Source organism: Phasianus colchicus, chromosome 26, assembly GCF_987193195.1.
Source record: "Phasianus colchicus chromosome 26, bPhaCol1.hap1.1, whole genome shotgun sequence".
Classification (NCBI taxonomy): Eukaryota; Metazoa; Chordata; class Aves; order Galliformes; family Phasianidae; genus Phasianus; species Phasianus colchicus.
The window spans coordinates 3,490,194-3,516,866 of record NC_143461.1 but is presented as its reverse complement, the minus strand read 5'-3'; the positions used below and the strand labels follow the sequence as shown (position 1 = coordinate 3,516,866).

The window sequence follows — 26,673 nt, the reverse complement described above, 5'->3', positions numbered from 1 at the left end:
GTGATAACCATGAGAAACCAGTGGCTGTGCTAACCGCCCTGCTCGTGGCAGATTGCAAACATCCCCGAGCAGATGAGCCCTGCCAGCTCCTCGTGCCACCGGCTGCAGCGTGGAAGGGATCCTACATGGCTTCTTGTCTCTGCATTTCAGCTGCTCCACGTGAGCAGCGGAGCAGCGTGCAGCAGCCTCCAGTTAAGGGCTGATGGATGGCTGGATGCTTTCCTTCAGGCAGTGCAGAAAAGTGTTTTCCTCCTCCCCACGGTGTGATTTGCCCACCAATGGAAAGGGGACTATTGATGGAGGCAGAACGCTGCCTTGCCGCTGACTGTCTTAATTCCTAGAGCTGCTCTCTCCTGTTCTCCCTCTCCCCATCCATGCACATGGATGTTTCTTTTCTCCCATAGCAATCTAAGGCTGCTGTGGGCTCAGCATTGCTGTCCCACACGGTGGCACAGCACGTGGTGACACACAATGTGTTGGTGACAAAACACAGCGGTCTGATGTCTGAACTACCAGCTCCTCTGCGTGTGAGCTCGTGGGAAGGGTTCCAACCTCTGCTCACAGCAGGGCAGTGCTGGGGAAATTTGGGGCTGCCACTGTTCTTTGTCCTCAGATAGAAGGAGATGCTCTGATTTCCAGCAGGTTGGGCTGAGCGGGGATGGGAAGAGTCAAAGAGAATTAGCTGGTAAATAAGATCTTCTGCCTTCTCTTTGATCCGCTCTACGTGTTCAACTGCTTAAAGGCTTCCCAAGAAGGGATTTTGGTGGAGGAAGAGTTTATCTGCCCATAGACCATCTCATAGTTCTGAAAGGCAAGGTAGTCTAGCAGGGGGCTGGGAAGAAATCCAAAGGTAGCCCAGTAAATCTCTGCTAAAGAGGCTTCCCTTCCTCCGCTTCACGCAGCAGATAGGGCAGGCTCTAAAACTCCTGTTGCTTCCTTTTTGCTGCTGTGTAAGCCCCTCTGATCGGGGCTTTAATCTGGCTGAAGTCGGTGGGTTTGGGGGCGGCTGAGCTCTGCGTGGTGGTGCAGAATGGAGAGCTGTGCTGTGCTCCTCCTGGCTGCAGGGCGTTGCATTCTGCTTGGTCAGCTGCAGCGGGGGGAAGAAGGAAGGTAGGAGGGGGTGAAAGATGTGGGAAGGATGGCAGCAATAGCAGCGGGTTGGCCCTCAGGTGCGTGGCTTTGGGTCGGGCAGTTGATGCAAGGTGTGGGCTTAATATTCCTGCGGTGCAAACGCTGCTTGCAGTTCCCAGCAGGTTGCAGCTTGCAGGGCTGTGCTGTTGGGGCAGCCAGAAGCACTGCTGTTCCCCAGGACCGGCTGCTCTCACTGCTCAGGGTGGGCTCGGATAATCTGCCCTCCTAATTGCCACCCAGTGAGGAGGCAGCTGCTGAGCTGGCCCTAAGCTGATTTGGGATGGCAAATTCTGTTAGTTTAATTCTCAGCAATGCTGAGGAACTTGCCAGCACGTGAGCATCCCTTGGCTTTTCTCTTGCAGCCAACGTGCCCTGGCGACCTGAGCCAGCTGGTGGGGGCAGGCAGTGCTCTGAGCTGGGAGAGGTTGGGTTTGTAAGGGGTATTTACTGACCGTTCCCTGAGCTCTTGTGTCTCCGGACCCAGCTTTGCTATTCCTTTTTAATGCTGTTTGTAAAGAATCGTGACGTCTCGTCGCTTAGCATTTGCCCTCAGTGGCACAGCCCTCCCCTTTCCATCTCCTTTCCAGAGCTGCTGGTGTGGAGCATTCATTGCCTGGTTTGTTAACCCAGGAAAAGGTGTTCCAAGCCTCCAAGGACTCAATAGCACGGGTTAAAGGTGAGCAACAATGGGGAAAAAAATGCATTTGTGAGACGATCCCTTTTGCAGCTCCCTCCTGCTCTTCTGAGAAGAGTTTGTCTTTGAACATGAAGGAAGTTTCCTCGCTCCTGCCTTGCTGTGATTTCTCATCTCGCTCCCTGTTAGGCAGTGCTTATGGAGCTCTGTCCGTGTTCCTTCATCTGTCAGCTCCAGGAGAACTGAGTGCACCAAGGAGATGAAAAGGAAGCCGCTTATGAATTATGAAGAGCCTTTCAGGCTGGTGTTCTTTCACCGGGCTGTCGCTCCGTTTTAATTGAGTAATTCAAATGGAAAAAAAAATAATAATCATCCTGTTTGTGTTTGATCACCTGTCAGAGGTAACACTTGGCTGGCTCACGCTTGTTGTTCTCGTTTTCAAGTAACACGAGCGGGCGTTTGCCACCCTGCAGGTGAAATAATGGAGAAGGAAGGAGCTGAGCAGGAGCTGGGATGCAGCTGCTCCCCTTTGTGCTGGGAGAGCTGGAGCTGCTCAGCTGCACCCAGGGATGTGCACCAAAGCATGCGAACGCAGCCCGCATCTCTCCAAGCATTGCAGAAATCCCCGCTCCCTCTGTTTTCCACCCGACGTGTGGCCCATACCAGCCCCCAATCTGCCAACCCGTGGTTTATTTTGGGATTTTTAGCCCATGTGAATCGAAGCATCAGTTCCCGGGCTCGTGATCCCAGCAGCTGTGCTTCGGGATGCAGAGCTGGCAGGGTGAGCTGTGCTGGGCTGCTTGGTGGGGCTGCACGCAGGGCAGCTCAGCCCCTGGCACCAGAAGCGTTTTGGTGCTGCTCCTTTGTGATGTCATCTGTCACACGCGACAGAAGGCTGAGCCGAGGCACAGCTGTGTGATCCCCAGCATCTGCTTCCCTCCTCTCAGGCTGCTGTCAATAGGGTACGTTGTTTTCTGTCCTGCTTTTATTTACCTGGCATTGCAGGGAATCCTCGCTCCGAGGCACGAAGAGTTTGGAGCTGCCAGGCTTCGCTTGGGACCTCAGCCTGCTCAGGTGGAGAGCACAGCGTGTGGCTTGCAGCAGGATGAGGGCAATGCAGTGCTGTTGTGCTGGGTGGTGACACAGCCTGATGGCCCTGCAGGGATTTTGGCACCAGATCCTGCAACCTTTAGTTCTGGGTTTGGCTCTTAGAGGCACCGAGCAAGAAAATGTGCTGCTGGGTGAGAGAGGTTCCTTCCAGACACCTGTGCCCTATGAGCAGGGCTTCGGTGTGCTCTAACCATGAACCTAAATATTTCATAGAATGAATGGCAGAATGGTTGGGTTGGAAGGGACCTTAAAGCCCACCCAGTTCCAATCCCCTTCCGTGGGCTGGGTGCCCCCCAGCAGCTCAGAGCCCATCTGTGGCTGTGGGCATCTCCAGGGACGGGGCACCCCAGCAGTGCCAGAGCTTCGCCGTCCTCTCTGCGTGCTGAAAATTACTGTTTTTCCTCTCTAAATATCTTCTTTGGGTTTTTGAAGGCTGTCAGCTCGCTCCCTGACCCCAGCTCAGTGATGTCTGCAGCTCTAAGGGCTCGCTTCAGACTCTTCCTGGTGGTCCTGCAGACTTTGGCCTCTTTGGGGTGGCAACGTCTTCTGCAGCTGTTTTGTCATCGTGCTGCAGGACCGTGCTGGCTCAGGCTGAGCCATGAAATGCCATTGAGATGCAGTGAGAGTCACTCCTGGTTCCCTCAGCACTGAGCCGTGCTGTGTGCCAGCACCATCCTGGGCACAACAGTGTGGCACTGGGACGGCACTGCTCGACTCCCAGCGCTGCTGTGCCTCCTGAATCGCTGGGAAGCAGCTCCAAGCCTGGGCTGCTCCTCTTAGCACTGATGCACATAGCAAAGCAGGTGCCTTTGGTGGGGAGGTGGCCGTGGCTAAACTCATTCCTTGGATTTAGGCTGAGGGATCTGACTGGCTTGCACACATGGGGTGAATGGTGCTGGTGGGCTGAGCTCACATAGCTGTGCCCCCACGGGAAGTTTGGGGGTGGAAGGGCTGTTAACACCACGATGGGCTGTTGCTTCTCAGATAGGGTCCCTGCTTGGTGGGGAGAGTTCTGCTGGGAGGGGATAAGGCTCTTAGGAGGTGCTTTATCTCACGCAGGGTATGCTGCTGAAGTTTATCTCTGCGGCTCTCCTTGGTGGAGTTGCTCATTCCCAAACCGTTGCTTTGAGCAGGGCTGTTCCTGCAGGTTTTAGGAACATCTTTTCCCCTTCACGCTGTGTTTTCCCCCAGGAGGGATTTCCTCCTCCTCCGCTTGAGAAGCAGGATTGTCATCTCAGATGTGGTTTGTAATTCATGGTTGCTCAGGTGTGCAATTCTCACACCATCTTTCTTTAGAAAAGTTTAAAATAAGCAGTTTTAATAAGCTTTAAATTACGTTTCATCGTGAATCCATCCTAGAGCAAAAAACCCACAGCAGAGCTGAAACTTTCCCCCCACAATAAGAAGTGCTTTGTGGCTGAGCCTTCCAGTTCTGCTTTGTGGGTTCAGCAGGATGGATGTGTCCCAGAACTGTGTGCATCACACCAGGTTCTGAGTCTGCTATCAGGAGTGCTTTTAGCTGACGTGGGTGAGACATAAAGAGGGGGGAGAATGGACTCCAGCATCCATCAGAGAGGCACAAAACGTCTTTCTAGTGGTGAATATGACTGCATGATGATACGGCCTGCGTATTTCAAACCCAGCTGGGAGAGCTTTGCAGCTGAGAGATAATGGTGCTGCTGGCTCGCTTGGCCTCACCCTCTGGACCGTTTGGTGTCATTTATTTACCTCTCTGTTGTGTTGAAGTTTCATCTGCCTTGTAATGCTTTTCAATCTCAGCCCTGGCAGGCAGAGCCTCTTTCCATCCTGCAGGCACAGCACGAGGACGTCCAGCCCCAGTGGGAGACACAGCTGCTCCCAAAGTCCTGCTGTCCAGCTGGATGTGTGTCCGCACCCTGCGGCTCTCAGGGGACGCCTGGGTGGTTTATTCCTTGGTTCTTTGTGCCTTTAGGTGATGCCTTTTTCCTTCCAACACAACAGGCAGCTCTTCTCTCATCTCTGAAAAATTAATGGCTGTATCCTCCCGAGTCCATCCTCACTCCTGCAGCTCCTGCCATGCGTGGAGCTCAGTGGGAGCGGGGCTGCCTGTGCCCAGCTGTGAGCAGAACAGCATTAAAAGCCCTTTTTTTTTGCAGTGCTCGGAGAGGCAGCGAGACCAAGCGGTTCTCTAACAAACACCCAAACGTTTCCTGGGGTCAGAAAAACAGCAGCACCAGCAGTGAGCAGAGCGAGAGCTGGCACTGCAGGCGTGCAGGTCCACGGCCTTTGCTGAATCACTGCTGGCTGCTGCCGTGCCAGGGCTGCACAGATGCTAAATGCTGAGCTGGGAGGAGAAGTGGAACATCTTGAGCTGAGCTGAACGCTGTGCCCAGAACGGGCAGATGAGCCCCAGGCTGGGAATGTGAGCTGGATGTGGAGCCAGGAGTCCTCTCTGGATGCTGGCCCAGGAGATTCTTGTCCAGAGGCAGGAAAGCACAAAATGCAACTTTCCAAAGAAACTGAGAGAGGCACCGATTGCTCTTATCCAAAAACTGGGCTGGGGGAGGCAGGAGAGGAGGCAGTGTAAGGAAGAAGTGAGCATCACTTAAGCCAGCACTCAGATGAGTGGATGCTCTGCCTCTGGGTCAGCAGCTTGGAATAAAGCTTTGTGGGTGCGTGGTGAGCTGGGCTGGGCTGGGAGGGCTTTTAGGGACCAGCAGAAGGGAAAGGGGTCAGGATGGCTTCTGCTGTCTGCGTTTTCCTGCTGACAGACAGGGCAGCAGGTGGGGAAACTGCTGTGCATCCCAGGTCTGCCTTTGGGATAGAAAGCTCCCTCCTGTTCCTTCTGCTGCACACAAAGCAGCACATTCACACCTTCATGCTCAACTTGCTTTTATGCTCTATACACTTACATCATCTTTTTGTATTTCAGTGCTGACCACCCTTGTAAATAGCACCACAGTGGAGCCAAATGAGACCAGGATATCATCCATGTGATCATTGGAGCCCTGGGGGGAGGGCAGCCAAATGCCCATAGGGATGTTCATTTTGGTGGGCAGCCTCTTGACAAAAAGTTGTGTCACCTCATTCCTTCCTATTTTATACCTTTGCTTTTGTGAGTGACTTTCTTTGGTGGCAAGTTCTCGTGCTGCCTTGGTACAGTTCTGTCAAAGCTGTGTGGCTGTCAAGGGCAGAAATTAAATGGTACAGTCATCTTCCCAAGGCTTAAAAAAGCTGGGCAGGAGATCTGGTTACTGGCATTTGAGCCAGTTCCATATACTGGCATTTGCTTAGTTCCATATATCCTGTTAATTTATTGCCAGCAAACAAAACCACGTGAGTTTGCTTCCTTGCTTGCAGTGACCTGAGCCTCACTGCTGCATCCATTTGCTCCTGACGGTCACGGCAAGCACACAATTACACTAATAGCCTGTTATTAATCACTGCCAGTGGCTGTAATTATATCAGCTATTAGGAAGTCGACTAAAATCCACCTCTGTCCAATCAGCGTGGGGAATAAGGAGAGGCACAGTGCCTGCAGACTGTGTTTGTTGTTGGGTTCACTTCCTTTAGCACTTTGGAAAGCCCTCTGAGGTCCTGGTTTGGTGCGTTAGCATTTTGCACTGCCCTCTGCTCAGTGGTGCTCCTGGTGGATTTGGGGGCACTGGATGCTCCGGGGGGTGTGAAACCCAACAGGCAGTGTGTATCCTGAGCTTCCCTCTATGGGATTTTGGGTATCATCAGGAAAAGGAGGCAAAGCAGCTCCCTTCCTGCTGTGGCTGAAGAGGCAGCCTGCAGCTGTTGGCTCACTGCTTGCCAGAGGATGCTCCCAGGACGTGGCTGAGGTGGTTGCATGAAACACCCCAACAAGGCTCCAGGATTTGCCTGATAACTGATTGCTTTTGTGTCCTCCTTCAGGTAACTTGGCTGCAAGATGGCAGAACCACACCAGGACATCACCGTCGTGGAGGACCAGGAGAGGCAGCACGTCCCCTCAGGTGAGCACCTCCAGGAGGAGACAGTGCAGAGGACAAGAGTGAGCCAGGCAGGGGGAGCAGAGCCCTGGGGACAGCCAGGAGGAGCTGCTGTGTGTGTGTGTATGGAAGGTTCCTGCGTACCAGCTTGCTGCAGGCAGTAAGCACTGGGTGGCCCACAGGGTGCTCTGATGCTCCTGAATGAAGGAGAATGCTGCTGTGTGATATGGTTGCCTAGCAGAGCACAGATCCCATGCTGTCTCGAGCAGTTCTGATCTTACTGCTGCAGCTTGGCACGTCTATGCTTTTGTGTTCACTCCTCAGTTTGCTACTACAACACGGCACTGCTTTTATTTTGAGACACGGCTCGAGGATGCTGCTTGCTGCCTGCTTTTCTCACCTGCACAAGGCTGAGCAGAGAGTTCTGGGAGCCATGCAAGAGTCTTTTATCCCATATTTCAGACCTGCATTTCTCCAGAAGCCTTTCCTTTCTCATCCCACCACGCTGCACAGTTGAGCTTGGAAACCCACACAGCCCCAGCAAACTTGGTGGGACTCACTCTTGGCTGTGCTTCATACAAACACCATCTCGATTTTATTTTCTTGAAGGGCTTTGGACACAGCTTCCACCAAACCAAACCAATGGGTTATGTCAGCCAAGGAGAGAATCCATGGCATCCATTCATCATGGGTCGTGTAATGCATTTCAGGCTGGTAGCTTCTCAGCTCGTAGCCTCATCTTTGCACGTCGCAGGGATTTCACTTTTATTAGTTTGAATCTTCTTTTCCGAGTCATTTTCTCCAGCTTTCATGGTATGATTTCATTTAGTCAGCCTCCTTGCAAAGAGGAGACTTGTGCTTTTTGCTGTACTCTTCCAAAAGATGACTTTGGCCCAAGCCTGGCACTGTGCATTATGCACTGCACAAAGACTTGCTGGTTTGCAGTGATGAGAATCAATACATCATGGGAGCATTCGGTAGCAGCTCTGGGAGAGAGTCTGATGGCTCTGGAAATGGCAGAGGGGACAACAGTGACTCAGATGCACATCTTTCCTGCTTACGTTGCTGAGATCTCCTTTCCTGCTTATGCCATTCTCTGCTGTGTGGTTCCTGGGTTTTTCTTTTGGCTTCTGCTTGTTCTTTTTGGCGATGGCACCGATGCTTTTGGTTGGCATTTTCACGCTTTGCTTGCTTATCAGTTCAGGTGTTTTATGCTCTCCACTCGCCGCAGTGGATCTGGGCCATTAGAGGTTTGTAACTCATAGCCAAGCACCTGTTCTAAGTATTTGTTTTCCAGGCTATCCCCTTCAGATTCCAGTCGATGATGGATCGGATGAGCCTGTTTCTGAAACATCTGACGCTAAGAGCACCCCAACTACAGAAGGTGGGAGCTCTTTGTCTTACTGCTTTGAAACCATGATGGTTGGGGTCGTGTTAAACCTTGCCAAGAGACTCCTGCCACGTTCTGCTGGGGTTTCTCAGAAGGAGTGTTGGTGCTCTTGGATGAGAGCTCTTCATTAGTCTCATCACAAGCGAGGTTTTCACCCAGCAGAATGAGAGAATGGGCTTTAAAGGTGGAGAGTGGGTTGGAAGGCCTGAGATGGAGAGTGTGAAGTGTTGCTTAGAGCTCTGCAAGTCTCTTGCAGGTTGTTTCCTTCTCTCACGCAGTGACCTCAGGGTCCAATTAGCTCAGTGCAGCCAGGAGCAATCCCACATCGCCTGCAGGTTCAGAGATTTGCATCACTGTGCACCATCAAAATACTGCCAGCCCATCCTGCTCTGTGTTCCCTGTCAGAGTCAGGTGGAGCTCTTTTTGAGTCCCACTGTTTTTACGTGTTCATTCATACAGCACTGGATTTGTGCTGGAATGATGAGATGGATTGAGTCTATACGTACAGCTTTGAGTTGATGCAGAAGTCATGTGGGTCAGGTCAGGGCATTTCTGTGCTGCTTCACTGGAAGAAATCTAATTTGGAAGCAATCTAGAGACTTGTCCATTGTTTTAATTAACTGCACTGTTTCTCTGGCTGCTTTAATCCCAAGTATCTGCCTCTTGGTGGCTTCAGGTAAAGGCATCAGCTTGCAAAATGTATCTAAAATTAAAAAGGATGGAGATATTGAGCAGTTCCAGCCCTGCCCTGCTGGAGGTGTAGGCTGACAGAGCAGCCACATGAGAGATGTGTGCTTGGTGTGGGGCAGCTCACTGTGTCCCCAGGGGACCAGCTTTGCTGTGTCCTGCTCGCTCATCTCCCTCCACAAGCACTGGCTCAGGGGAGGGAGATGGGTGCTTCTCTGAGCAAAACGAGCTTCGGGAGCATCCTGGCCTCCCCAGGCTTTTGCCATTTGCTGGCTATGTGAAAGCTGCGTTGTTTTTCAGATGCCACAGCACCTTTAGTAGAGGAAGGAGACCAAGAGGATCAGCACGGGGAGATCCCAGAAGGAACCACAGGTGAGGGAGACTGAGGTGCAGCTTCATCTCTTGGTACAGATAGAGCAGAGAGCTGGACTGGTTCGTGCTGAAAAACCTTTCGCAGGTGTGCTTTGCTCCTCATGCTTGCTTCCTTCTTCTCCACAGTCTGCAGATAAATTCCTTGCTTACTGCTGTCCTCTTGCCTTCCCCAGCCTGGGGAACACTCGCAGCCTTTTCTTCTCTCTTTCTCAGCTCCTCATCTGACGATCTTTCTATCCATGGTGGCTTTGCCTCACGTCTCCATGCAAAGTGCTTTCCTGCAGAGCCTGCCCATCTCTGCAGCTCTGCTGGCAGCCCTGCAGGACCTCACTGCTCCTCTCACGAGCGCTCTCTCTCAGCCCACACAGTTGTCTTTGGAGAGGCAGGTGGAAGCCAGACCACTGCAGCACTTCTTGGGCTGCCAGCACGTTTTGGAGATCGTGCAGAGGAAGCCAAGTGGCTCATTGAGGATCTCTGCACCTGGGCCTGCTTTTGCAGGGAGAAATGGGGGTTTTTCAGAGTTAGAAGGGATTGATGTGCAGCAGAGCTGGGCAGGGCAGGGCAGGAGCTCCTCGGACAGTCAGGTGTGGCTGTGAACACTGAGCACCTGGTCCCTGTGTGGTGGCTGCTGGGTTGTCCTGGAAGCATCAGGCAGCTTTTGAGAAAGGCAGTGTGGTAGAATGGGCTTCTGCCAGCACCCAAACACTAACACAAGCCCACAGCTCTGCAAGCACTGGGTTTGTTACACACCCAGGTTAGCTGGCAGCAAATAGCCCAGGAAGAGCTCATTGCAGTCAGCTGGAGAGAAGACATGGATGAGATAGAGCTCAGGTAAGAGACATCGATGTGAGCGCTGCCAGCTTGGCAGGGGTAGAAGAAGAAATACAAATCCACAAGTTTCTGTGCTCAGTGCTCAGGTCTGAAGGAGCTTGTGCTAACTTGCCACTTGATGAAACACGTTGGTACAGCAGCTGTTGGATAAATCTAATGGGACCCATCGTTAACACAGCCTGATTGCCTTTCTGATACTGCCCTGCTCATAAGACAGCCGTGATGGGCAGAATCAGCAAGGAGGTAAAGACATTCTCCAGAAGCATGCTTAAACTTAATTCTCATGTCCTGATGATGTTTTCTCCATTCTCCTTCTGAACTGGGACCAGCTGAAGAGGCGGGCATAGGAGCCACCCCCAGCCTGGAGGACCACGCTGCAGGAGATGCTGCTCAAGGTTGGTCAGACTTCTGTCACTGGGGTCTGGTTGCTGCTCCTGGGGGGCTTGGGAGTTTTCTTCTGTAATGCAACTGCTTTGCACCCCGTGGGCAGTTGTACAGCTCTCCCCGTTGCTGGCAGGAGGGTCACACACACTTTGAATGTCCCAACACACTCATTTCAGGCAGCTCTTCATTCATCTGTTTTCTCTCTCAGGTGGCTGAAGCACTGATGCTTGTTTGTCCATTGGCAAAACACAGCATCCTCCAGGCTAGAAAAGGTCATAAACAGAGCCAGGATGGTGCAGTTAGCCAGGAGGCACTGCTGAGCATTGCATGGGTCAGCTTGGGACCCTGCGTGTCCCACATGAAAGGGGTGAATTATCTGACTCTAACTACTGTGTGTCACTTAGGGTGGGCTCTTTTTGCATCCCAGTCTTCAGGAGTGTCTGCCAATGCCAGGCAAGGTGGGCAGTCATTTTAACACAGCTGTCTTGCTCACGTTTGTATGTGACAGCACTGGTTTTGTGTGCTAGTTAAAAGGGCAGTTAAAGCCCATTTTGTTGGTGGTTTTCTGTTCAGGTTCCTCAGGCTGCTCCTGCAGTGTCTCTCCTCTTATGACTGCTCTTCACAGTCATCCCTGTCTTTGCAGGGAGCACGCAGCTCTTTGCTTTCTCAGCTCAGAGTGAATTGAGGTCTTTGCTTTTCACACAGCACACTTGCACACACTCTGCTCCCTGCAGTTAAAATAAAGCATCTGATGCCTGGCTGGTGGTTCTCAGGCCAGCAGCTGTTCTGTATTCAAAATAGTGATGCTACTAAAAAGGAAATCAGGGTTGTTAGCAGGATGGGGTAAGTTGTTGTCTGTCTTTTTCAGTCTGGCTGTAGCTGCTATTTCTCACCAGATTTTTAATGAGAGCTTTCTGTCCTGTCCTGGGACCTTTCAGCTGTCAGATGTGGGGATGTGCAGCTCTGAGAGAACCAACAGATGGCATTTCTGGGTTCTTACATAAATGGTTACATCTCCAAAATGGACTTTCAGCAGCGCTGCTGCTTTGTAACGATGATGAGCTTTGATGATTTGATGTGATTATTGATGCATACCCACAGCTGTGGATACCTCATAACTACCCACCTTCACTTCTTGTGTTGTGAGATTTGAAAAAAAAAAGATCTTTGCAGTGAAGACAGAGCATGTTAAAATGCCTTTGGAGTCTCAGCATCTTTCAGTTCAGATTTGCCATGCTGGTGTTCTGCCAGCACTCAGTGCAGCACTCAGACCTGCGGGCAGCCCTGCAGAATGGACATGTGCATTCTTATGGGGGCTTCGAGCAGTTCACCAGTGTTCAGGGTGAGCTCTCCATTGCTCAGCACATCTCTGCTTCAGTTGGAAGAGTTTCTAGCAGAACAGCTTCAGTTCAACCAGAATATCTGGCTTAATGCAGCAGCGTGGCATGAAATTGCAAAGCTCTGTGTCATGCTTGAAATCAACAATGAAAAATAATCATCTCCTTTACCCTAAAAAAAAAAAAAAGATCTGTGTCTCTATGTTTTGGGTTTTAAATATCATTCTCTCTCCTCTGCCCAAACGATGGCAGCAGTGCTGGAGCACTAATTAGGCTGAGTGGGTGCACAGCCCAGAACTGCTGTGGCTGTGTTGTTACAGCCACAGTTTACTGACAGTCCTTCCCACCAGGGCTGTGCCCAGCTGCTGTTAAGGGCATGGCAGTAAGGGAGCAGACAGAGGAGAGCTGTTCCCCGGGCTCATTAGAACCAGAAGTGATCTGGAGGTGGATGGGAAGCTGGATGTGTTCCTGATTTCTGAATAGCTCTAAAGCCAACCCAGCTGGCAGTGCAGATATGGGGACCCTTCAGCCACCTCTGATACGGGGTCCAGGCAGTGCTCTGCTCTTCCCACCCGCTGCCCCCAACCCCCTTTCCAGTTTCCGTGGAGGTCAGAGTTCCTTTAAAAAGCCTCTCTTTGTCTGCTGAATGGGGCAGCTCTCATTAATAGTACAGATCCCAAGTTTCTCTTCTACGTTATGTGATTGACCACCTATCTGTGCTTTGCTCACTGTTTGCCCACGCTTCGTACTCTGCATCTTCAGCTCCAGGGGAGCCCAGCTCTCCAAAGCTGCAGCCTGGCCTTAAGGAGCACGTGGGAGGTGTGAGTGAAAGGGGCAGCCAGCCCACGGAGCAGCTTCCTCAGGAGCCTCTTCTGCAAGCAGAAACAAAGCCTGCAGCCACAGCTCCCACCAGGATTGAGGTCACTATCCCAATACCCCTGGATATGTACCAAGATGTCAGACCGGCTGAGGACAGCAATGGGCTGTGGGATCGTGGGGGCAGAGAAGGCATTGGTGTGGATCCAGCAGTGGGAACAGAGCTGGGTGATGTGTGCACCGTGGGGCTGGCAGGAGAAGGTGGCACTGATGCCTCCCGTGCTGCAGATGGGCCAACTCCTTTATGTGCTGGAGCCCCACTGCAAGAAGACACCAGCAGATGGGAAGGAGATGAGGACCGTGATATTGATGAAGCTTCTCAGCAGGCTGTGCTTGGCCTGGTGGGACAGCACGTTTCTCCAGGACCCAAAACAACCAAGGAAGCTCTTAAAGATGAAGGAGAAAGCAAGTCTGGAGACGTCCTCAGAGACATAGAGAGAGAGGCAGCACTCCTTGTTGAATCTGAAGCAGGTAAAGCAGAAGACCAAGAGGAGAGACAGCAGGGGGAAGAGTCACACGCAGATGTCACCTCATCAGAGCCTTCTGAGACCCAAACAGGAGGGGCAGGAGGGGATGCTGGACCCTTAATGGAAGCAGCCGAGCCCCCCGTTGGGTTAAAGGATGGCAGGGAAGACAGAGATGCTGCTGTGGAAGAGGCAGAGCTGGGTGCAGGAGGGTGCCGGACGCCCAAGAAGAAGCCTGGTGCTGCAGATAAAGCAGTCAGTCGTGTTCCTCTCCTGAAAGGTGTGTGCACCGTTTGCCTGCCTGGAGCTCAGACGTTGCTCACCATGGGGCTGCTTGAAGCAGCACTTCAGCTTGCTGCCTCCTCCTGAATTGCAGTGCTTGGGACATGGCCTGGACCTTTGCTGTGAACTGATCTACAAAGCGCCGCTGCTTCCCCCTCTCCCTCCTTTAATCTTGGATGTCCTGGCACCATTGCCAGACACCCATGCTTTGGTTTTGCATCCCTTGCATGGTGCTGGCGTGTTCCCAATCGTGCTTTCTTTCTTTTCTTTTTTTTTTTTTTATGTTTAAATTCCTTTGGATCTTTGGGCTGGGCTCCTTTACTCACACCTGGCAGCTTCCCAGAGAAGACAAATTCTGGATGGATGTTGTGGCATGTTGGATTGGGGCTAACCCAGCACGCTGCAGCTTGTCCCAGCAGGGCACGTGCCACCTGGTTTGCATGTGTCCACTATCCAGCCCAGTAACTCCTTGTATCAGCTTTCCTAGAGAGGAGGAAGGAGGAAAAATGGAAGGGAGGTGGCAGTTCAGACCGAGGGAAAGGTCCCACGTTGGTCCTTTGCAGAGCGCATCTGAAGCTCTTACACAGCATCGTGCTTTGATCCCAGCTCTGGATCTGTGGGTGCTGTGATGCAATGGCTGTGTTGGGTGTTCTGCAGGGGGTTGTGTGTGTGGAGGCTCTTGGACACATCTGTGTGTGCCTGGGCTGGAAATCCTCCTCTGTGAGCACCCAGGGCAGCCGGAGCCCAGGGTGCTGTTTGTGCAGCAGGTCTCAGTTCTGGCTGTCCGTGGTGAAGGGTTGAGCTCTCCCTTCAAAGCATGAGCATCCCTGCTGGCAGAGCAGCTCTTAGAGCTCTTCTTTCTCCAAGAAGGAGCTGCTTCCCAGTTTCCAGGGATCCAGGAACATCTCAGAGGAATCTGCTCAGTGCAGAAGTGCAGGCTGTGCAGCAAATTGCACTGCAGGACATGCAGCAAAACCTGCTGGTCTCTTGCCATGTTGGATCTCACTTTGTGCTGTCAGGGCTGCCCTGGGGAGGAGCTCTGCCTTTCACCTCACTGCCACGTCCCAAAAACTGGCACGACTGCTTCCATTAACCTGGAAATCCTGCTCACCCCTCCCCTCCTCTCTGGTTTGCAGCAGAGAGAAATGCGCTCTTTGCTGCATGGGGTCAATGAGGAAATTGCTGATGTAGCTTTTCCCCTCGGAGCCAAAGCTCATCACACATTTCTTATTGTTTACTACCTGGGAAGGCATCAGAAAGCTTTGCACACGTGCTGCAGGGCATCAGCATGGCTTGCTGTCGCTGTCATCAGAGCCTGAAACCAATCGTGGGCTGGGGATGCCTTGCCCAGGGTCACCCAGTTTCTGGTTCATCAGAAGGAATTTCTTTAATTAATTCATTCATGGGCTTTTTCCTTCAAAGACTGAGATGCTTTGTAGCCTCTGCAGCAGCTCTGGGGCTGTTGGGGTGGGTCGGAGCCATCAGTGCTGCGTTAATGGCATCACACGTGGGCTGACCCATTGGGTTTCCAAACACTGGGGTGAAGATCAGAAGCTTTTCCTCCCAGAATTAGGAAGGAATTAGCTGAGGGCTCAAAGAAGGACCTTTGTGAGGGGTGCCTGACAGTACCAACGTTTCTTCCTCTCAGCTTCTCATCTCATTAGCAGTACTGCAGCCTGAAATATTGTCAGGGCCACCGTATGCTTGATCTGAATCAAACAGGACAATGGCTCAGCATTAAGAGCCTGCAGAGCCTGAGCCAGATGGAGGGCACGCTGCTGGGGATGTGGTGTGTCAGGAGGATGGGGAGTAAACTCCTTGCAAAGATAACACACTGGAGAAGAGATTTAAGACAGACCTTGGGCTCCCTGGTGCTGGTCGGTTGGGGCATCCTTTGTTTTCAGTGTGTGTATATCTGATTGTTGGATGCAAACGGGTTTTATTAAACAGACAGACTCACTTTTAGCTCAGAGAGGGCTGTTCCATCCTGAACTGAATGAGTGCTGCTGGAACTGAGTGCAAATGGACTCACACAGACCTGGCGTGTGTCTGATGCTCCAGCAGTGACTGCTGTTGCTTGTGCACAGGATCACCTGTTAGCCCAAGAGGAACGTGCTTAGATGTGCTTGTGTTTTGCCAAGAAATGGGGGATTTTCTCAGGTTTTTAAGAGCAGCGTTTGACCTAAGCTAGTGGGAAGGTGTAGCACCAGCTCAGCATGCATGTTACTGTAGCACAGGCACTGTCAGCTGTGCATTTCACCCATCCCACAAAGTGTAACTGTGTGTTTCCGTTTGTCAGCTCGTATTGATAGCAAAGACAAGGAAGGGGCTGAAACTGATGAAAAGAAACCGAAGGTAAGCAAAGGAGGAGAATCCCCACCTGCCCACTGGGCTGTGCCCATTCCTGACTCCTGCTTTAGGAATCCTTGCCATTACCCTGCCTTTTGTTTTTGTTTTCATCTCCCCATGCCCTGGTTTGGATGGTGCAGTCTGTTGGGCAGGAATGCAAACCAAATCTAAAATGCAGATATTGGGTTTGTAGGGTGGTTCTATGTGACATTCTCAGCCCGTGGTCAGAAAGCAGAAGAGTGGCTTCAGTGGGGCAAACTGGTGCAGAAGCAAACTCCAAACTATCATTGGGTGTCTCACAGCTGCTGGTGGAGCCTTAGGATGCCAGCAGTGCCCCAGGACCCCCAGCCCTCACCCAGCTCTGTGCTGCAGAGGGCAGAACCTCTCCATTGCCTTTTTCAAGTCTGCTTCCACGTTGCACCTTCTAATCCTGTTTGATGTTGGTTATCCCTTTTGTTCCCCTCCCGTACTGATTTTGTTTTTGTTGTTCCGATTTTATTTTCTTTCCATGTGTAAGAAATCCTCACCTTCCACTGCCAAACCCCCAAGTGATAGAGCCTCCATCCCTCCCCACCGACACACCTCCTCTAGCACAGCCCCTCCGAAATCTCCCTCCAGCCCTGCATCCACCTCTAAACGAGTCTCACCCCGACCTGCCAGTACAGGAACGCATGAAACAAAGGCCAAGGTAAGGAAATGGGATGTGAGAGAGGCAGAGCTGCCTTGGAGAACAGCAGAAGGCATTGCTGGCAGTGCTTGCTGGGCTGAAGCACCACGTCTCGCTCAGAGGAGAAAGTGGGGTCATAGAATCATAGAGTGGGTTGAAAAGGACCATGATGATCACCTGGTTCCAACCCCCTGCTATGTGCAGGTCGCCAACCAGCTGCTCAGAGCCACATCCAGCCTGGCCTTGGATGCCTGCAGTGATGGGGCATCCACAATGCTTTGGGATGTGCTTCTCTGCACGGCAGTTTTTGGAGCAGCCGTGTCAGTCTCACGGCCCCTTGTTCTGCTTTAGAGCATCTCAGGTGCTGCAGGGGGTTACCTGGTCTCTCTGAAGCATTTCTGGGTCCCTTTGTGTCTTTTCATCCTCTTTGTTCTGCAGCTTTATGCTGTGTTTTATGGGTGTGTAGAACACAGCAGCTGCTCTTGTCGTGTGCAGGGCTGTCTGAATGTGAAAATGCACACAGTTCTGTGGCTCATTCTGCTCTGGGGTTCCCCTTGGTGGTGCTCAGGCAGATACACAGCTGTGGTGAGGGAGAGAGCAGAGGCTGCAGCTCTGGATAAGGGGATGCAGTTTTGTGATGGTTCCCTGCAGCCTTGGAACCCATCAGCTCTTAAGATTTCTGATGCACGTTTTCAGCTTTGTTACACAGAGTAGCATCAGGGCACGGGTTGAAAGCAGACGTGTTGGTTTATAGAGCTGGGAGGGCTTTTCTGCAGGATCCCCAGGCAGTAAATGGCACACTGCTGTTTACAAACCCCTGCAGATGATGCGCGGGTGCACCCAGGAGGGAGGACAAAGGAAATGCCTGTGTTTGGGGTCTGGCTCTGCCTCGTGGATGGAGCCTCTGTTGTGCAATCAAAGAGCGGGTTTATTTAGCACTGGGACAGCAAAACAAGAGGGAAGAAAAAAAAAAAAAAAAGAAATGGAACGGAGCCTTTTCCCTTCGTGTCCCTGCAGGGCCAGGAGATGAGGGGTGGCACAAAGCCGGCCACGCCGCGCTCTGCAGCCGGGCAGCCACAGAGGAGCTCCAGCAACGCCACCCGCATCCCAGCAAAAACCCCCACGGCCCCCAAGACCCCTCCTGGCTCTGGTAAGTGTGGGGCTCCGTGCAGGGATGCGGGGCAGGGAGCTTTGCACCGTGAGGGTGCTGCTGCTGCTGCTGCTCGATGTGCTCTGTTGGTAACACGTGGCAGCAGGTGGGAGGTGGCACTCGCTTCATCCCACTGGGATTTCCTCCAATTTGGAAGATTTAACCATCTTCATTTTTTTTTATTTTTTTTAAATCCATCTCTCCCTTTTCTCTTGACGTTATTTCCCAATGACCTGGGGGTGTGAGGATCAATTCTTCGATTGCAGGAATGGGGATTATAGCCTGTAATTCCCAGGAGCAAAGCCCAGGAAGCGCCCGGCGTTGGGGATTTCCATTGCAGTGGTGCATTTTGCTGAACATGTGCATTTTTTCGTACTTATCGGAGCTGCGTTAAATCCTTAAACCAATTAAGTGTCCATCCTTATTAAGCACCTCTCTCGTTCATTAAACAGGCAGAAAGGAGCAGAAAAAACCACCCCCTGCAGCAGCGAAGTCTGAGAAAGGTGATGTTTAAGGATCTTCTTGTATTTGTTAAGATGGGGACGGTTCTGAGCTGCCCAGCGATCTGAGCTTTATTTAATTATGCAAAACAAGGGGACGAAAACCCTTCCAAATCCCAAAGAGAAGAGTGGGTTCCTCTCAGTGCCTTTTGTCTGTAGTTCTTCATGCGTGCTGATGTCACGTTGGGGTGGGGCAGTCATCCAGACAATAAAGAACTCCTTTCTTTTGAGCTGCTGGGAGGCTGCTTTCAACCTTTCGCTCCAAGATCGGATGGGTGTCCGTCCCATCCTGCTGGGGCTGTGGGAGCTGCAGAGCATCCTCAGAAAGCAGGCAGGCAGGGTTTTGTGCGCCCTGCGCTCACCTCGCTGTGTCCGTCTGCCATCTCCAGGTGAGCAGCCCAAGTCTGGAGACAGAAGCGGTTACAGCAGTCCCGGCTCCCCCGGGACTCCAGGCAGCCGTTCCCGCACTCCTTCTCTGCCCACCCCACCAGCCAGGGAGCCCAAGAAGGTGGCTGTGGTTCGCACGCCTCCCAAATCGCCCGCGTCCGCCAAGAGCCGCGTGCAGCCCTCGGCGGCTCCGATGCCCGACCTGAAAAACGTCAAATCCAAAATCGGCTCCACCGAAAACCTGAAGCATCAACCTGGAGGTGGCAAGGTAAAGCTGGGCTGTGCTCTGTGATGGGGATGGGGGGTGCTGGGGGGCTGAGCCCGACCCGGAGCAGCGGCACCCAGCTGGGGCTGCAGGCGTGGCTCTGGACGGCTGGGCTTCGGCTGATGGGCAGCTTGATTTCTAGTGGAGGTTTTTTGGGCTGGTTGGTTTTCAGTTGTCCTGAAATTGCTTGCCTGGCTTAGCACAGCTGAAGCACGTGGCCGTGGGGTGGCCTGGCCAGCAGTGGCTGCTGGGGGTGGTGTCTCCCTGTGGTGTCCTGTTAGGGAGAGCTTTGGAGAGAGCTGGGACCTGCAGCCCTAAGGAGTCCCGGGATCAGGGCTGTGATTCTGAATGCTGCTGTGCGGTCTGGAGCAGTCACTTCTTTGAGAGGATGGCAGCCTCCTGCAGGGACCCCAGGCAACCCATCCCAATTGCAGCCTCGTGGCAGGGCAGAGGGCTTTGGGCATGCTGGGTTGTTCTCAGAACACAGCCAGTGCAAGGACTGGGATCCTGCTGGGGTCCTCCTGCTGCTACCAGCTCTGAGGTGACCCCAGTCGTGCTGGGACTGAGCTGGATCTGCTGGTGTTGGAAGTAGAGTCAGTTTTGGAACTGCTGAGAGAAGCAGTGCAGAAGCTGAGCAGGTTGGGGTTTTGGGATCCACTTTGATTGGTGGGGTTTTGCATTGCATTCTGCAGCCAGCTGCTGTTGCTGCAGTGGAGCAGCGTGGCACAGCCACAGCTGGTGGCAGTGCCAGTTTTAGGGCCACCAGTGCTTTTCTGAGAGGGCAGCAAAGAGAGCTGTGTGCTTTGAGTGCTTGGGAAACAGGGCATCGTGGTGGGTTTTGCAAGCTCTGCAGAGGAGAATTCTGCAAAGAGAGCCTGAGCTGGGTGAAGATTGGTGCATCCCCACTGCTCCAGAGCAGCAGAATGCAGCCACACAGCTGCAGCAGTGCTGTGCTCTGTGCTGCGTGGATGTGCATCCTGCAGCTTTTGTGGGATGCCCCTCCCTGCATGACAGGAGGCCTGAGAGCAGCTGGTGGCTCTTACACAGATATTCAGTGGCAGAGCTGCACACGTGGCAGTGAGCACAGCTGGGGTCACTGTGTGTGCTTGCCTGCCCAGCAGAGCATCGCTGCCTCTTCTGCAGCCATCATGCAACAGAGCCACGAGAAACATCCAGGAGTGGTGCATGCTGTGGTGTGCAAGCAGCTGGCTCTGAACTTGTGACTTCGGTGTGGGGAGGCTTTGGGATGGCTTCTTTTCACCGCCCTCAGCTGCAGTGTGCTTTCCCCATTTCTCTCTGCACGTCTGGTTTGTGCTGCACTGCAAAGGGCTGCTCCTCCCCAGCAGCTCTGGTTGTTGGTTCGCTGCCTTTGCTAAACCCAGACAGGCCAAACTGTGCCCTGATTCGCAGGATTAATTGCTGTGAACTTGAAAAGCAACGCTGGAGATCTGTGGTGCATCAAGCTCTGCTGGCAGCAGCAGGCAGCACTTGCTGAAATGGGGAGGTTTGGTGCCCAGGGTGCCCACCTCACCACTGGGGGGATGTTGTTCATGCAGAGGCTGTGGGTGCAGTGCTCTCCTGCAGGATGCTGTGCCTCCTTCCTTCTGGGGAGCATTGTGCTTCTGGTGCCTTTCTTCAGAGGGAGCTGAGGCACTGCCTGTGCCTTTGGTTCAGGTCTTCAAGTCAATCCAGGCCGTGCAGGGGAGGGAGCAGGCACTGCATTCAGCTGTGGGATAGTGCATGGGGTCACTCAGCAGAGCTGCCCTTGCAGTGGGTTCCTGCAGACAGGCTTTGGGGCGGGGAGTGAAGGTAGCATGGCACGTGGCTGCCAGGGCTCCGAGCTGGTTGAAGCATCTCTCCCACTGGAGGTGCTGTGAGCGGTGTGGGCCAGCAGCTGCCCCAGGGCTCAGCTGGGGCTGTCCCTTTCATCCCAGCTGCACACGGGTTAAGCAAACTGCAGTCCTGGCACTGCATCCCGGGCACAACAGCTTCTCCCCTCTGTATCTGCAGAAGGAGTTGGAGCCCTGCCCCACAGCGAGCTCAAAGTGCTGGGCACCCAGTGCTCTGCTGCAGCCCGTGGCTCACTTTGAGCTGCTGCCCCCGAGGCCGAGCAGAGATGTGTGTGCTGGCACAGGGCTGAGCAGGGGGGTCTCTCAGCCCCATCCTTCCTCCCAGTCCACCCTGGTGGTGCAGCTCTGCGGGTGCTGCCTCGGAGCAGCAGTGCTTTCCAGCATGTCTGCTGTCCCCCCTTCTGTTCAGAGGAAGCAGACGGGCAGCTGGCTTTCTTGCTGGTGTTTCTGGCATGGAAACCAGGGCTGCCTTGCTAGCCAGATCTCATCCAGCTCGAGCTAGAGCTCACCCACCTCCATCTTCAGCTTCCAACTCAGGAGCAGCAAGCCAGAGATCCTCCTTTCTCCTGGCCCTGGCAGGCAGGCTCCTGCTGTTGGTGATATTTCGCATGGTCAAGCTGCAGATGATCATGTTGTTTCTCACGCTCTTTTCTGGCTACCAAAGGTGCAGATTATTAATAAGAAGCTGGACTTTAGCAGCGTTCAATCCAAGTGTGGCTCAAAGGATAATATCAAACACATCCCAGGAGGAGGCAGTGTGAGTACCTTCACACTTTCAATGCACTGTAATAGTTCTTAATGATAAGTGGCATGTTGTGTACACTAAACCACCAATGCTATCTGCAGCGCCCGTGCCGTCAGATAGCAATTGGTGACATGCAATGACTCTTTTCTGGCTACCAAAGGTGCAGATTGTTAATCAGAAGTTGGACTTTAGCAGCGTTCAATCCAGGTGTGGCTCAAAGGATAATATCAAACACATCCCAGGAGGAGGCAGTGTGAGTACCTTCACACTTTGAATGCGCTGTGCCGATCCCTACCCGTGGTGGCATGTTGTATAACACCCAGCAGCCAATGCTATTTGCAGCAGCACTGCTGTCAGATAGCAATTGGTGACGTGCTGTCCTTTAACCCATTAACCCAGAAGACGTGGTTAGATGAACCCTAACGAGTCCTTTGACGTGCCTGACGTGGGCAGAGCTAACTGAGCCGGGTACAAACCATGTCTGTAACAAAACATCTCTTAACCTGAGGCTTTGTGCTGCCTGCAAGGCTCGGGCCCCTGCACACAGTGATGCTGATGCAGTCAGTGGTAGATTTAAAAGCAAATGCAGCCCTTGTTGCTTACTGTACAGCCGAAGTGCACGTGGCCCTGCACAGCATGTAAAAGCCAGGTTCCTGACCTTTCCCATCAGGCAAGTATGGTCCATGTGAATATCAAGCTTCTCCTCGTGTCCACTGTGTGTCTTAGTGCCCGTGGGGGCTGAGCCTGAAGTGATACTGAGCAAACCGATGGGAACGTGGGCATTTCCAGCCATTCCCTGACATGTAACCACACTCAGCTTCCAGGTGCTGTGCCAGGAAACCCGGAGGGGCTCTGCAGGGTTGGTGGGTTTGCACCATCCGCTCTGGAGGCAGAGTTTGGGTCTGGGAATGGTGATGGGCAGAGGGAGGAGCGTCGCTGAGATCCCAAACAGTGCAGCCCTGGGGCTGTGGCCACTCCGTGTCCATCTGAGGGAGCTTCCTGGTGCCCTCAGTTATTCCCCACGGCTTTTCTCTGTGCTGTTTCTGATCTCTGGATGCCCTCCTGAGAAACCGAGCATTGCAGAGGGCTTGGCACATAAGGGATGTAACTGGGTTTGCCACCTTGGTCTTAAATCTGATGTAATTCCACATTTATTTACACACCAGAGGAGCTGCTTTGCAGAGGTCAGGCCTCTGTGAGACACGTTTCCTGCTGGTTTTGCCATGTCTTAAACCCAAGCCCTACCCTGATCGGGCTGCCTGCTGCACTGTTAGGCCAGGAGCTGATCTGTGCCACGCATCATCGTGCTGGCAGCACAGTTCAGCTTCAGCACACACTGAGCAGGCATTTAAAGCTGCAGCAGGTTATGAATTCCCTGGATTTTTAGATAGAGATCATCATCCTCTGGCAGAGCTGTGCCTTGGGGCTCCTCTGACTGAGGGGCAACAAGAAGCCACCGGGGTGCAATGCAGCTGTGCCTTAATCCTCTGCAGCACAGTCTGCAGTGACTGCCTGCAAAGCCACGCTGCTCCAAGGCAAAGACAGTGACCTGGGGGCAGATATAGTAATCTGGGGGGCAGACACAGTGACCTGGGGGCAGTGCCTTTCTGATGGCACTGGGTGCTCTGACACGGCGATGCTTTAGGCAGAAGCTGACCTAAGCATTGCTGATGCTGAGATGGGATCCCCAGGTCTCTGGCACTGATTTCCCAGGCAAACAACTCTGTGCCTGTTTGGCTTCCTTGTTAAAGTGCTGCTCTGCTCCCCAGCAGGATAACAAAGAGTTCAGTGAGTCTTGTCTGTAAAAAACCCAGCTGGAAGGAGAGCAGAAAGGATTCAGTGATGGGTCACTTGCTGTGGGGTCTCTCAGAGCCGGGTCCTGCAGTGCTCTCAGGGCCATTGGGGCACAGTGGGGTTAGAAGGGCACAGCTCTGTCCTCCCAGCTCCTGTTTGTGCCTTCTGAACAGCCCAGCTCTCCTCCTGCTCAGTGCATTACGTGTGACCTCTCCCCATCCCTGTCTTCACGTCTGTCTCTGCTGTGTGCTCTCAGCCCCTCTGGTTGCTTTTCTCCCTGTCTCTCTGTCCCCACTCTCTGTGCACTGTGCCCGTCGGTCCGTCTGACCATCAGAGGTGGGGCTGACCCACATGCTTGATATCCAGTGTTGCTGCAGGACCAGGCTCAGCCCTCGAGCCCTGTAGTGCCTGCTGGCACCAGGCATTGCTGCACGTGGGCTGTTTCACCCCAAGCAGCCCCAGGGATGCTGTGCTCCCACACCTTTCCCTGGCTGCATAGTGGAGGGGGGGGCAAAGCTGTGTGCAAGCCACGCTCCCACCTGTGGCTCTGAGGGTCAGGCTGGGCTGCTGGGCAGGGGGCTGACGTGAGGTTTGGTGCACACAGGGCAATTCCAGGCAGCACGGGGTGCTGCGCGCCGCAGGGAGGTGATGATGAGCTCCAGCCACGCCGATGGAGGGGCTGCCCATAGGGTCCCTTTGGTGCTGGCACGGCCCTCTGAGCACCAAGGGAGCTCAGCAGGCACACAGAGAGCAGCACACGCTGCCCTGGAGCTCCCAGGGTCGGCCAAATTCGTGTGGGTCTGAGCCCCATCGCAGGGCACGAGGCGGGCGCTGGGGGTGCAGCGATGTCCTGTGCCCTCTGTCTCCTCTCTGCTCCCGGTGTCACTGCTGTGTGTGTGCTGTGCTTTGCCATCCCTGATGCTCCCAGCCCTCCGTGTTCTGCGGCGTGGTGTAAAACTGCCAGCATCACCACCGAACCCACTGTGTGTGTTTGTGCCACGGCTGCCGTGGGGCTGCGTGCTGCAGCCTGACAGCAGGCTGTGCTCCAGTCCCCACTTAGGTTACGTGCTATGAACTCCCACCAGACATTTAGGCTTTATTTCTCTTCATTTTTTTTAACCCTTTATCTCCATGACAGAGTTGTGTTGTTTTGGTTTTTTTTTTCAGAAATGCATATTTTTGGTCACTCTTTTATCAAAGTTCTGTGCACATTGATCATTTCTGTTCTTTCAGTTTTTGTGGACATAAGCTTTATGTTTTACACCAGAAAAGGTATTTATTTTTTACGTTTTTTTTCTCTCTGGTAAATCTCCTCCTTTTGGATGATGTGTATGCAAATCTTAATTAATCACCACTCCATTCTCTCACTTAAAGCACTTTAAATTTGCCTCTCCTTCCCCCCTCTGCGGAGAGGCGGTCTCATGCATGCTGATGTGATAAGAGAGGCTCCTGCACACGGGCATTAATGACCTCCCATTTCTCATGACCGTTTCATTGATCTCATTAATCCTCCTGGGGTGTGAGCTGTTCCTTTCCCTCCAATCCAGATCAGGTGCTGCCATGTCGTGCCACCCCCCCCCCCCTCCTCTCACCTCCTTCTCCTCTCTCCCATATGGACAGGTTCAAATCGTTTACAAGCCGGTGGACCTGAGCCATGTGACATCCAAATGTGGTTCCCTGGGCAACATCCATCACAAACCAGGTACATCATCTGCACTGCGTGGGATGGGGGGGGGTTTGGGGTCGGGGGGGGGCTCATGGCAGCACATCATGGGGAGCTGTTCCCTTGCAGCCCACCCTGCAGGCGTGGGGTCTGACCCCTCTGCTGCTCTCCTCTTGCAGGTGGTGGCCAAGTGGAGGTGAAATCTGAGAAACTGGACTTCAAAGATAAGGTGCAATCTAAAATCGGGTCCTTAGATAACATCAGCCACGTTCCTGGAGGAGGAAATAAAAAGGTAAAGGAGGGCAGGGCTGCTGTCCTGTGTGTGTGTGAGCCCTGGGAGGGGGGGGGGGGTGCCAAGCAAAGAGCAAAGAGTGAGCTCAGGGAAGGCACTGCTCACCAGGCTCAGCTTCAGCCACATCTCCACCTCCTTTCTGCTTGCCAGGCAGCGCTGTGTCCCACTGCTGGCATTGCTGCCCACATCCTGGGGGGGAGATGCTTTGTACCCCATCCTCCTGACCCCCCCCCTGACCCCCTGTGTGGAGCTGAGGGCTGCACAGACCGAGCCTGGGATGTTGGTTGGAGCTGCGAAGCTGCGCTCTGTGCATCTCCAGGCTCACCTGGATGAGTGTGGATGTGTGTGATATCCTCTGCTGTGGGTTCCTGCTTTTTTCTGCTCTCCTCTGAAGTTGGTGCAGGAAGAGGTTTGTGTCTCCAGCTTTCACTGTATGGGATGCTGCTGTCAGCATCTGCTTTCACGCCGTGTGGTGCCAGCGGTGCAGCACAAAGCTGGCACAAGTGCTGGCCTCCAGTGAAAGTGGAGCATTGGGCTGAGCTTTAATTAGAAAGTGGAGCATCGGGCTGAGCTTTAATCAGCATCCATCGCTGCAGGATGCTGAGCTCTGTGCCTCATCTCAGCCTCCCCATTGAAGCTGGGCGGTGTGGGGAGGTGGAAATGGGAATCCAAAGCTGCTCAGGTTGGGTGGGCTCTGTGCTGCATCGCTCTGAGTGCCAGCAGGGAGCAGCTCTGCACACAGGGGCAGGGAGCTGGGGGCAGCACAGGGCTGGGGCTGCAGCCTGGGGATACAACACACAGAGTTGAATTCCCAAAGGGAAAGGTGCTTTTTCTCTTGCTGCTCTCTCCAAGCACTCTTTTCTCCCTGGGAAGGGACAGCTCTGTTCCAGCTCTTCCCCTGCTCCGGATCACTGCCTTCCTTACCCTTCTCTCACTGCTCCACGCATCAGACTGCCCTGTGCTTTTCCAAGCCTCTTCTCAACATTTTTGTTATTGCAACGCTGGTTTTCCAGATCTTCTTTTTTCTCCCTTCTTTTCTATTTCTTTTCCTTTTTTTTTTAAATCTTTTTTCTGCTGGTTGACATTTATTGGATCTTGTTGATTTTTTATTTTTTAAATTGCTGATGCGTTTTTTGCACCCCACCGCCTTGGGTTGGGTTTCTTCACCTGTAGAGAGAGAAAGGCAAGGAAGACAAGAGCTGGTGCCAGGCTGCTCGGACCCCGAGCCCAGACCCTGCTGGGCTCCAGGCCCTGGTGCTGGAGCCACCCACCCCCCCGGAGAGGCAGCCCCCAGCCCCACATTCAGCTGGGGAGGGCACCAGTAAGTAGCAAACCCAGTCCGCTTCCCCTCCCCAGCCCTGGAGCTGGAAGGAGGGGCGGCTGTGTGCCACATGGGCGTCCATAAATCCCTGCTGGGTGGGCAGAGCAGCCGTGGTTGTGCCTTGGATGGAGCTGGCAGCACCCCCAGGCGTGCCCCCATCCCCAGCAACTCGGAGGGCTGAGGCTGCGGGGAGCGGCGCAGTCCCAGCTCTCCATCACCTCCCATCTCTGCTCCCCCCC

At 53.3% G+C, this 26,673-nt stretch overlaps 1 protein-coding gene across 24 annotated transcripts in view; it reads left to right on the top strand.

Moving 5' to 3' along the window:
- MAPT (microtubule associated protein tau) overlaps positions 1-26,673 on the top strand; it is a 37,340-nt gene that overhangs the window by 8,357 nt on the left and 2,310 nt on the right. For 2 of the 24 annotated variants that reach the window (XM_090125289.1, XM_090125290.1), the window contains exons 2-15: positions 6,773-6,852; positions 8,126-8,212; positions 9,206-9,277; positions 10,438-10,503; positions 12,592-13,449; positions 15,751-15,806; positions 16,318-16,488; positions 17,485-17,617; positions 18,070-18,120; positions 18,507-18,772; positions 21,284-21,376; positions 21,525-21,617; positions 24,779-24,860; positions 25,001-25,113. In XM_090125289.1, coding sequence (XP_089981415.1) covers positions 6,789-6,852; positions 8,126-8,212; positions 9,206-9,277; positions 10,438-10,503; positions 12,592-13,449; positions 15,751-15,806; positions 16,318-16,488; positions 17,485-17,617; positions 18,070-18,120; positions 18,507-18,772; positions 21,284-21,376; positions 21,525-21,617; positions 24,779-24,860; positions 25,001-25,113 — 2,205 coding nt within the window. In that variant the 5' untranslated portion in view covers positions 6,773-6,788. Of the gene's footprint in view, positions 1-933; positions 1,808-2,227; positions 2,728-6,772; positions 6,853-8,125; positions 8,213-9,205; positions 9,278-10,437; positions 10,504-12,591; positions 13,450-15,750; positions 15,807-16,317; positions 16,489-17,484; positions 17,618-18,069; positions 18,121-18,506; positions 18,773-21,283; positions 21,377-21,465; positions 21,618-24,778; positions 24,861-25,000; positions 25,114-26,286; positions 26,435-26,673 lie in introns of those variants that run through there. The other 22 variants (XM_090125296.1, XM_090125295.1, XM_090125301.1 and 19 more) reach the window with 20 other exon arrangements.